This window comes from Halyomorpha halys, unplaced genomic scaffold (genome assembly GCF_000696795.3).
Source record: "Halyomorpha halys isolate HHAL.00 unplaced genomic scaffold, Hhal_1.1 Scaffold710.1, whole genome shotgun sequence".
In the NCBI taxonomy this organism is placed as follows: Eukaryota; Metazoa; Arthropoda; class Insecta; order Hemiptera; family Pentatomidae; genus Halyomorpha; species Halyomorpha halys.
Window position 1 is genome coordinate 658,208 of NW_027104776.1, and position 11,974 is coordinate 670,181.

Consider the following 11,974-nt stretch of genomic DNA (forward strand, 5'->3'; position numbering starts at 1 on the left):
TAAATTAACTAACTATTAATCTTTCAGTACATGTTTATGAAATGTTGTTTTTTAAAAGAAGCTATATCTCGAGAACTATTGGACGTAAATAGCTCTATTAGGGCTAATATTTCACAAATTTACTCTTCTTTAAATAATGTGCTCTTAGGTTTTCACATAACGAAATTCCCTTTAAAATTAACTAGAAAAGTGTTAAGGATGTCGTCACCTCTTATACATAAATGTATATATAATTAAATATAATATAACAAAAATAAATACAATATATTCTATACACGGACATTAGTGACTAAAATTCTTTATGTTTGTTTTTATATGTTAATAAAATATTTATAAATGAGTGGTGTTAGTTATTTTATATTTTTTTATTTTATTCGCCGAGGTGTTATATACAATTATAATATATTATATAAATTTATACTTGTAATCCTGTACATGTAACATAGCTACATGCTATTAGCAGATTCGACACAGAAAGACCAGGTTTGATAAAAATATAATACAACGTGAAATATAAAAATTCTTATTGGATTCTTCTTTTTTTCATTTTTATTCGTTCCAAAAAGAGTAGATTTATATAAATTTATTAAAATATACAATAACTGCAGAAAACAGACCAGGATAAAATTTGTATTTATTTTTAATAAATGTAAATTGGGTCGAAGTATTTTGTTAATTTATTTTTCAGTCTATTGTCAATAAAAATAGCCTTCAACTCTCATATCAACATTTGGGTCGGCGATCCTAGATAACAATCATCTCATAATTACATAGTATCACAAGGATATTCTGTATATAATAATATATCTCTGTGCGTTTCCTTTTGTATCCGTGTGTACATAGTACAAGAGCCCGAGAGGTGAAAAAAAGCAGTTGTTTCACCCCAATTTTTGATGACTTCAATGAAAACTATGTATAATTACTAGAAAATCTAAAAGAACATCATTTAAAGTAGAGTAAATTTGCTAAAATGTAAGCCCTAATAGAGCTATTTACGTCCAATAGTTCTCGAGATATAGCTTTTTAAAAAGCAACATTTCATAAACATGTTGTACAGAACGTACTAAAACATCAGTAGTTAGTGAATTTATTTTGAAAAATCTATATCTTCAAAAAAACCATTTAACATACAGATGCCTATTAGCACTCAAATTAAAGCTAGTTTAATGAATTATACAGTAGTCTAGGATGTTTATTTTCGTAGGAGTAGTAGTTTTCATGAAATTTGCTAAAATAAATTGATTTATAGTTGCTTGGACCAATTTTCATTTGCCAAATTCATATTCATATGTGAATATCATAAAAACTACTATCCCTACGAAGATAAGTGTCATAAACTTCTTTATAGTAAGTTAGATTTCCTTTATTTTGAGTGTTGGTAGACATATGTGCGTCTTATGGGCCTAGAGATATATTTTTTCAAAAATCCAACATTTTATAGGAACAACTAGAAATAAACATTTTGTGAGATAATTTTGTCAAATATCATAAAAACTAGTACTCCTACAAAGATAAAAGTTATAAAATATTTTATAGTAAATTTAACTAGCTTTAATTTGAGTACTGACAGACATCTGTGCGTCCAATGGTTTCTGAAATAAAGTTTTTCATAAATCAAACTTATTGTCCGAACAACTATAAATCAATTTATTTTAGCAATTGTCATGAAAACGACCATTCATACGAAGGTAAAGGTCATAAACTACTTTATAATACAATTATTTAGTTTTAATTTGAGTGCAAATAGACATTCGTACGTCAAATGGTTTTTTAGACATAGATTTTTCACTATCTACTGATCTTTCAGTACGTTCTGTACAATACTTTTATGAAGTGTTGCTTTTTAAAAAACTATATCTCGAGAACTATTGAACGTAAATAGCTCTATTAGGGCTAATATTTCAGAAAATTTACTCTTCTCTAATTAATGTTCTTTTAGATTTTCTAATGTCGTTGGTAGTTTTTAAGATAGAGAGCTCCAAATAAAAAATTAATGTTTTGTCAAGGTTTTGAAACAGCCTCTTTAAAAATCTATGTCTCGAGAACTATTGAACGTAAATAGCTCTTTTAGTGCTAATATTTCACGAATTTACTCTTCTTTAAATAATGTGCTCTTAGGTTTTCTAGTGTTGTTGGTAGTTTTTATGATATAGAGCTCTGAATGAAAAATTAATGTTTTTTTAAGGTTTTGAAACAGCCGGCATTTTTATTCCCCCTACCTATACTTGGCAGAATCATCAATTTTGACTAGTAATTATACATAGTTTTCATTAAAGTAATCAAAAATTGGGGCGAAATAACTGCCTGTTTTTCTTCCTGGCTATACTATAATCACATAGAATCACAAGGATATTCTGTGTATAATAATATATCTGTGTACGTGTTCTTTTGTATTCGTGTATATTTGTATACAAGAGCTTATCACACACTCAAACTTACTTATTAAGGCTCCCCTTATCCAAAAATGTTAAGTAAACTGGCAAACTTCAGGAAATTGTTGAAACATTTAAAATTTCACATCTTTTTCCCTTATCATTTACTATAGAAACTTCTTTATATATATATATATATATATACACACACACATCCAGGCACATACGGTAATCAAATAGGGTTATTTTTTTAAAAATTATCAAAAGCATATTTCTTTATAAAAGGAAGGTGGTCCGGATGAAGATGAGAAAAACTCAAATAGTAATTAAACTATTTACATTGAGCCAACGTAATATAAAAAGTTTAATTACTATTTATTTTTCTCTGACCGCAACCAGATTATCTTCCTTTCATTATAACACAAGGTCAATAAGCGATCTTCCAATATTTCTTTATCTTCAATATATTCAAATCGTAGACATATATATGTATTCGTCTATTTTTCCGACTCAAATTTATATTTAATAATAACATGTGAGGATCTCCAGATCAAAATGCATTTTTTACATTCCAGAAACAATTTTGTCTATACGAAAATTTATATCTGATCAAATAAATTCATTTTACAATAAAAAAGCAGCTTCAAAGCTCCATACATAATTTATAAGCTCTATTATCCCAAATAAATAAATATCAAATTTGGATTTCTTACTAAAAATAATGCACAATGCCGATGCGAAATGAATCGAGTCAGAAAATGGACAAATTAGATTTTGACCTGGAACTCCTCGTATAATTAGGACATATTACGAGTAATAATATATATTTATATACTAAAGTACAAAAAAAAAATCTATACTAATAATATTGCTCAGTTTAATTTTTACCTTTTTTTTTTTTTTTAATTGTACCTTTTCCTAAACTTATATTTAATATAATGCACAGAAGGTTTTTGTAGAATAACATTCCTGAAAAAAATTATTTATTGACATTTTCGGTACACAAATGTTTGATAGACTCCCATTTCCTTGGAAGTCCTCAGTTTTAATGAAGAAGTCACATGGTACAAAATAAGATGAATATAAGAATGTTCTTAAGAGATGACTGGGGGGAGGGAGGTCCTATTGTCCGAAAAATAAAATTCAAAAAACGGAAACCGTTAAAAAAGTGTTATTCAAAGACAAATTTAAGACTATCCATTTTGTTTTTAGATTTGTTCGATTATGCAGGGTGGAGGAAAAACTTATTAAAATACACTTTAATACTTGTCACACAGCATACTTATTTTAGTCTAATCAGATGATATTTTTAATCAAACGGTAAATAGGCCTATACAAGTATACAATAATTATTACAAACATTAGTAGTATACAACATTAGAACATGAATTTTTTTTTTTTTTTGTTTCATCTCTTTGGTTCTTTTATTTCCTTTTTTTTACCTTTTTCTTTTTGATATTTTTTTTTTAATAATAAAATAATTTTTTTTTTTTAAATAAATTTTCGGTCATTTCCACAATCTTTAATCTATCTAAAGACCTGAATTAATTAATACCTGAACCAGCAATCATTATTATTATTTTTTTTACAAACAGCGAAGAATGAGTTAGATGATTATTACAGAGGAACCACAGGCCAGGCCAAACTTAGTCGAACTTCATTCAAAGGTGTTTGGATCCGAGTTACAGATAAGCTCTGAATCCACTCAGTTAATAAATGTACCTCAATTAAGTTTATATTTTTTAAATAAATACCCAAATATTTATTTTAAAATTACGTTGGATGATCTATAAATCTAAGACAACTTATTAAAGACCATATTATATTATTATGAGGTGTAGATAGTAACCGTTGATTACTGATTGGAGAAGATGGTCGAGGGGGGAATGCGGTCAGCAAAGAAAAACAAGAAAAAACAAAAAAATATTAATTTATGCTGACATTTCGACCTGAGTTACAGGTAGGAGTTTCTTCATCAGAGCTGAGATAACAACAACATTTAGAGAAACATAAAATTGAAAAGAAATAGCATACAAACAAATTTGGAACTATACAAAATAATGAATTGATAACCATCGAATAAGACAGTAGCAGATTGATAACAGTGAAAGATGAAATATAATATTATTATTATGTAGGTAAGAAGATGTGTATAATATAAGATATGTAAGTATAGGGTGTTTTTTTAAGCCCGATAGAACTTGAAATTGTAAAAAATAACACAAAAAATTAAATTGTAATCAAAATTTTTTTTTTATTCGAAAGATCAATACGTGACATTAACATTTGAAAATGATTTCGGGCATATGGGAACCGCGGCTGTTCTTGACGAAGCGCATTCTGGACGTCCAATTTTGGGCCACTTTTTCGAGCACTGCTGGCCGTATGTCACGAATAACACGAACAATGCTGGCCTCCAAGGCGTCAATTGTTGCTGGTTTATCAGCATAAACCAGTGACTTCACGTAGCCCCACAGGAAATAATCGAGAGGTGTCAAATCGGACGACCATATGCGGCAATTTTGCTTATTAACAAACCCGTTAAGCCAAAAATGCGCCTCATCGCTGAACACAATTTTACAGAATGCGCTTCGTCAAGAACAGCCGCGGTGCCCATATGCCCGAAATCATTTTCAAATGTTAATGTCACGTATTGATCTTTCGAATAAAAAAAAAATTTTGATTACAATTTAATTTTTTGTGTTATTTTTTACAATTTCAAGTTCTATCGGGCTTAAAAAAAAACCCCATTAGTGTCTAAACAACTGAAAAACAAATTTGAATATAAAAATTAAACTTTGGAATTGAACATTTATTTAACTATTACAGATCATATGTAAAACAAGGCCAAAACATAAAATTGATTCGAGTGTTTGGGTATTGGCAATAGCGCTAAAGTTTAGAAAGGTTCTGAGTCAGTTTTATTTTGTAATAGCTCGAGGTTGAAATTTAAACAAATTTTAGTTTGTTTTAGTTAGGATACATTTCTATCATATTAAATATCTCTTAACCTTTTTATAATCAGCTTAATACACAACATTACTTAACTGTTTATCTCATGAAGTATAAAAGTATCCAGAAGTCTAAAACTATAACCAAAAGGAATTAAAAACCTAACTGAATCGGGCAAGATCATTTTATCATGTATAGTTTCTAACTGCGGGTATATTAATTATTACAAACATCAAAATCAAATGTTGTTCAGAAATACTACGGAAGGCCGGGTTAATGGCTTGTGAGAGTTGGCTTTCATGGAGGATACATATAATGACTCTAGTCCTTCGCACTCTGCAATAGATTGATAATCTATGGAATAACCTTCTAGACCTATTCGGATTAAATTAAGAGTTTGACCTACTAAACAATGACACGAGATCCATCTCCCATAGTAATTGGGGCCCCATAAAAGAGGTTTGTTTTATTTAAATGATAACTTTATTACAAATCAGAACGTTATTGTGTTTAAGTTATTAATCGTCTATTATTTCATTTGTTATTATTTTTTTTTTTTTTACTTATCCCAAATGATCAAGGTCAGTGGTTCCCAAACAGGCTGCCCAAAGCCTATGCCAGGTGTGCCACGGAAATAATACCTAATTTTTATAATGATTTTGCAATTTAGAAGTATAATCCATTTATATGAAATGGCAAAACTACCATGTCTATACTTCGTTTACGACTCGTAGGACACTAAGGTTTAGGAAATACATAATTTAGAAATGTCCTATGCATATTAGTACTCAATCCAAACCTCTATTTGGTTTTAATGGCACATGTATTTTTTTAATATAAATATCTATTATCATTGCCTATTAGAAACATCACAAAAATCGTTCGGGCATTTAGTTTGCACTGTTTTCCTATATATTTAAATGCTGAGTTAAATAGTTGAGTAGTTTCCTCGGCAAGTGTGTTGCGAAATTTGTTTCGTGTCTAACAAGGGTGCTAAAGCCAAAAATACTCTGGAACCGCGATTCTTGGTATGCCACAGAAACGACGGAGAAAAAAAAATGGACTGGATAAATCCAGAAGTCCAGAGTCTGTGGAGAATTAATTAAATAATGTTATTTTCGAATAGGAAAGTTTATTCTGACACAGAAAAACATTTTGCATTTTGATACAAGGATTGCCTTTTTTTGTTTGAAGTATTTTTTTTTTTTTTGACCTCCTTTATTGAAAATCTATATATAACAATATTCATATATACCTGAGTATATATTATTGACTGACTATTCATATATATATATAATGATGCCCTTTCTTTGCCATATGGCATTATAAGGGGTTGGGCTGGGTCCGCTGAGGACGGGGGTTACAATATGGGTATTCATGATATTGTGTTAAATTTAAAATGTTTTACCATGTTAAATGTTAGAAGTGTAGTATTGTGAGGAGCCCTATTTAAAGCCAAGTTAAATGCATAAGAGCTCCTAGCGGATTTTCTGAGCAACTTGTTTAGTAACCTTTCCTTCCAAAACTTCATGTTATTGTTTACTTCTAAGTTTTGATTACAGTAATGTATTACAACATGCCTAAAATAAGTGAAAAGTAGAAGTGTAAAAGTTTGGCCACTGATTGTCTTTTTTAAAAAGGCCAAAACACAAGACAAAAAAACAAAACACAAACTACGAGTAACAGACCTAGTAACAGACTCTCAGCCATGTTACATGTTATATCATTTTAACATGGTAAAAGAAGGAAATATTTCTCCATTTAATATACGTTTTTCCATTTAACATGTTAAACTAAAGATCAAGAATATCCCTAACAGGCCCAGGAGCCGCTGGCTGAGGGGGGGAGGAGGTACAAAGAACGGGGAGGGCCGCTCCACTGGTGATAAGATGACTTCAGGCTTGAAGTATATTTGTGAATCTTCTTATATTTGAATGTAGTACTTTTGATTATTAGGTTTTCCGAGATGGTAAAGTTTATTATTCGCATATCATTATTATATTTGTGCATGCTTTCTTTCCATTGGTTAATATACTTATTCTCTTCCAATCTTTGCGTTCGCATCTCCTAATATTATTTGAATATATTCGCGGTAATTTATCGTATTCTAGACCTCTTCAAATTAGCAACTAATAAATTAAATTTTGTTTTTATAGAATTACTTTAAACAATTGAGTTATAAAGAGACATACCTCCTCAAAGCCATGTTACACATTAAATATACAGACTGTATTAGGATTGGCGGTCAGGAGGAAGATTCTACACACCATTTGCAATGTGTCCCACATCTATAAAAATCACAGCCTTTTGCAAACACCAATTAAGAATCAATATTAATTACAAAATTATAAAAATGGAAGGAAAACGTTTCAATTTGGCCCAAGAAGACTTAATAGAATAAACGATTCTCAATTTACTAATAGAATTATTATTGCTTCAATTAGTTGCCTGACAGTCGTACACTTCCGCTGACCCAAAAGGGTTAAACAAACTCGGCAACGTATCCTCTTCAGTGGAGGGTCGGGCCTATACTAACCACTAGCATTATGTATAAGCGGGTTTTGAATTTCCCGCCTTTGTGGTGTAAGTTGTAAAATAGTACCTAAATAGATATAAAGAAAAATATAACAAAGAATGGTCCCAAAAGAAACTAAAAAAAAATCTTAAAATGAATTGGATTTAGCCCGTTTAAAACTTCGAAGGTGACTAGAGCTATCGGTGCCGGATAATGTGAAATTCTGGTTAAGAGAAGGTATCAGTGAATAAAAAATTCTTAATATTAATAACATTTATTTAAGTATATTAAACAAAAATTTTAGTTGGATTGAGATAACTACTCTCGAACTTTAACCAGGAATATCGTCAATTTTCACACAAAACTACTAAACAAACTTTGTTGAACCACAATCAAATACAAAAGTGAGCCTTGGTACTCAACACTATAATAGACAATACTCAACTGAATTCTTAATTTAAATACATACGAGAAACGAACAAATTTAATGTAAAATTGAAATTATTTTTTTTAACAAGATTTGATGAAAGTTTATTAGGGCTCGCTTTTAAACAAACATACATGACCCACTTTTAAAAATTTCACTTGATTGTTATTAAATATGAATTAAATATAGATAAAAAAAAATGGATTAATGATACTATTTACTATACATACGTTCATAAATTTCCTCAGATGCAACAGCCTCCGGACTGAGACGTTAGACTGATGAATGTATGAAGATTCTTAGCTCTACTGGAAGTTGGGTTTTGTTGTGGTGGGGGAAGTCTCAAGACAGGTTCCTACGTCTTTTCATGGTTTAATTGGCGAAATGTGGAGCCGTATTCTGGAGATGATATAGCCTGGTAGATATCTGAATTTTCCAGCTTTGTGAACATAATGGTAGAGCAATGTATAAATGAAAGATACAAAAACAAGAAATTCAACTATCCTACCACAATCTAACATGGAAGAAGTATGTAGATTGTCAGGAAAAAAGGGTTTAATATACATATGGGGTCCTATAAGTCTTTTTTATTTTTAGAAAAATCTTCTCTTTCTTATTTCGATGAATATTTGAATCACAGTTGCATCAAATGAATTTTTGAGGGTATTCCTGCTAGACTATTTTGTGACTAAACCTCTAAACTACATTTTTTTTCCCAAAAGCTATGCTTTGAATCTATCTTGAAGTTTAATGCATTTATTACCTGTAAGTAGTTTTTGAGAACCAAAAAAGTACTTTGAAAAGTGACTTTTCAAAACTACCTACCTTAAAACTTGAAAATAGTATCAGATAATAAATGCATGAAACAATTTTAGAAGAATAATTTAGTTAACACATTTTGGAATATGAAGCCATAATATATGGAATTTAATCCAAAACAGAAATTAAATTCCTCCATCATGGATAATTCTGGATGCATGTGTTACTATTTTATGACAAAAAAGTATGCTTTTATTTTGTACTATATATTTATAGCTCCAATTATAAGTTCTCATGTTATTAAAGAAACTCCCTGTTTTTACGAGTTATTACAATTATTGTTGTTTTGTTTCTTTATAAAGCAATATATTGTTCATTGTGATGCTAATTCCTAAACCTTTTAGCAACATATGTTCTATACTGTCGTTGAGAGGTTTTAGAATTAAGGTTGCGATATACCCTCAAATGAGAGTTCTAAATAAATAAAACATTTTGGTGATATTTTAAAAATTGTTTTTTACTAAACATTGTAATTTACTATATAACTAAGCAAGTAATATATAATAATGATAATATGTATTTAACAGGACAATAAAAAAGTTAATATACAATTCATAAGATGGAAATAGAATAATAAAGCTAGCTTCTCAACTCTTAAACCTAGTATTTCTCTGAAATTATTCACAGCATTAAAATAAAATAGAAAAAAACATTCTTTTGCAACATATAGCAAGGAAATAGAAAGTATAAAACAGACATAACTTATCAAAACAATAGCAAAGTGAAAGTAACAACAGAACTTTCAAATAATCAAAATGGTACTGAAACAATTTTTTTTTAAACTCTAAAGCAGTATTTAATATAAAAAGATTATTTTTCAGTACTTGTTTTAGAATATTATGGGTGTTTTAAAATTTGTTATTTGATGTTATTCAAACAATAAACTGTACTCGAAATTTGAGTTATTGAAACTTCCTTAATCCAAGATTTTATGCAAGACTTATAGATGAACAAATTGAGAAAGTAAAATTTATGCACATGCTGTATTGTTTTTTAATATATATATATATTTTTTTTTTAACTTTTGGTACTTTTGTTTTTCAAACTCCTAGATGCCTATTTTACAGCTATTCCTGGTTTTGTTTTTACTAGAAAGATTGTTGTGAGGCAAAAGATTGAAGCCCATAAAAGAGATGACAAAAATCCTACATAAATTACTGGGTGATTTATTGTCCAAGACCTATATGCTATGGACCTATATGCTTCAGTTGCATGTGTCAATGGAAGTAAGAAACTGATTGATCGCAGACTACTGTCCATTGCTTCAGTTGGCCATATCATACCTAAAAAATGTAAAATAAAGTTGTAATAATTTTGGAACCAGCATATTTCTAAAATTTGTAATATATCTTAAACAAAATATAAGCTCAATATGGTGGCTTTTTATTAATTCCCATAAAGATTACTGGTTACATAGCTAATCCATAATATATAAATAAATATTTGGAGAAGTTTGTCGGGGGGTGCGGTCAGCAAAGAACAACATAAATAAACAAAACCATATTTATTTATTTTATGCCGACGTTTCGACCTGAGTTTCAGGTCTTCATCAGGGGTTGTGGCATAGAAGGTAGGCCTGCAACTGAACATATTTATAAATAAATATGTTGATCAGGAGACCTTCTAATATGAAATGTATGTCCTAGATTAAGCGGATTATCATTAAATATACATTATCCATCAAACAGCAAACTCGCAACATCAACTCATTAAGAACCCTTCAAGAGAAGCTGTTAAAAATCTTATTAGAATACGTCTTTATCATATTACTGACTTTTTTTATTAGAATTTACTCATTTAAAAACATATGATACAAATTTTTAACGATACAACATCCCTTTGTAACAATACAACATCCCTTTGTAATAATACAACATCCCTTTGTAAACAAACAAATATTAGTATGAGGAGAAGATGGTCAGGGGTGCGGTCAGAAAATAAACAAAAACTTATTTATATGTTTGAAGACATTAAAACTTATTATATACCTAGTTATTCTAAAATTTCCACAAAAAATTACTACTTATTTGAGGGGTCAGCAGCAATGCGGAGGTAGCTTCAGTGAGTTGCTTTGTGAATTGCTTTTTCTGATAATGCAAAGAACACATTTTTTATGACATAGTAACATTAATGAATATTTAAAATAAATATTTTTTTCAAGCTCCTAAACCTCAAACTCATGAAAAAAAAAGAAACTATAATTTTACCAAAGAGATAATTAGCTAAACTATTGGTTTCCAACAAGTGGTCTGCGGCCCAGAGTTGTTGGCTACAAGAACTTTGCTAGTGGTCCACGAGAAGGTTCGGTACCACAAGTAAAAAATTAGTGAAATAAATAAGATTTTTTAAATTTAAACCAATGTTGACTGAATGAGAAGCGAAGTATATTCAATGACTACAGTTGTTTAGTTGAAGTTTAAGATAATTATTTTAACCATTTTAGAGGGTCCCATCCTATCGCCTCCCCTCCCAGGTGGTAAGTTCAGATGTGCCGTAAAGCTTTTAAAATTTAGTTCTGTGCACAAATATTTTTGTTCCTAAATTTTTTAAATTTTTATTTTGAATGTTGGTGCAATAAGATTGTAGCTCCAATCTTTCAAGCTCCATCCTCCACTCTAAGAACAAAGTGGATTACAGATGATTCAGTGTGATTTCTTAAGGATGATATTTTGATGTTAAAAAAGAGTTATCTCGAAAAATCAACTTGGAAAACTAAAAAAATTTTATTTTGTAAATTGGAGCAATTTCCTTATTGCTGTAGACCTCTTATTAATTACATGTCATATTACCTATAATGCCCATAAAGCTACTTTTGTTAAAGATACTTTTATTATCGATATTCCTATCAAACTAGTTAGAAGTGGTTTCGAGATACTTTTCTGTATGTAT

General features: G+C 29.6%; 2 protein-coding genes and 1 long non-coding RNA gene across 7 annotated transcripts in view; 1 reads left to right on the forward strand and 2 right to left on the reverse strand.

Annotated features, from left to right (window-relative positions):
* LOC106685562 (organic cation transporter protein) overlaps positions 1 to 8,600 on the reverse strand; it is a 31,212-nt gene extending 22,612 nt beyond the window's left edge. For both annotated transcript variants that reach the window (XR_010842807.1, XM_014428316.3), the window contains exon 1: positions 8,497 to 8,600. The gene's annotated coding sequence lies outside the window, so the exon portion shown is untranslated. The remainder of the gene's footprint in view (positions 1 to 8,496) is intronic.
* Positions 5,228 to 10,285, forward strand: LOC106685563 (uncharacterized). Its single transcript, XR_001343867.2, has 3 exons — positions 5,228 to 5,783; positions 8,515 to 8,684; positions 10,153 to 10,285. It is a non-coding gene; the product is annotated as an uncharacterized lncRNA (long non-coding RNA).
* The window catches only part of LOC106685574 (ABC transporter G family member 23), a 22,201-nt gene continuing 19,705 nt past the window's right edge, over positions 9,479 to 11,974 (reverse strand). For all 4 annotated transcript variants that reach the window (XM_014428332.3, XM_014428335.2, XM_014428333.2 and 1 more), the window contains exon 16: positions 9,479 to 10,368. In XM_014428332.3, the coding sequence (XP_014283818.1) occupies positions 10,142 to 10,368 (227 nt within the window). In that variant the 3' untranslated portion in view covers positions 9,479 to 10,141. The remainder of the gene's footprint in view (positions 10,369 to 11,974) is intronic.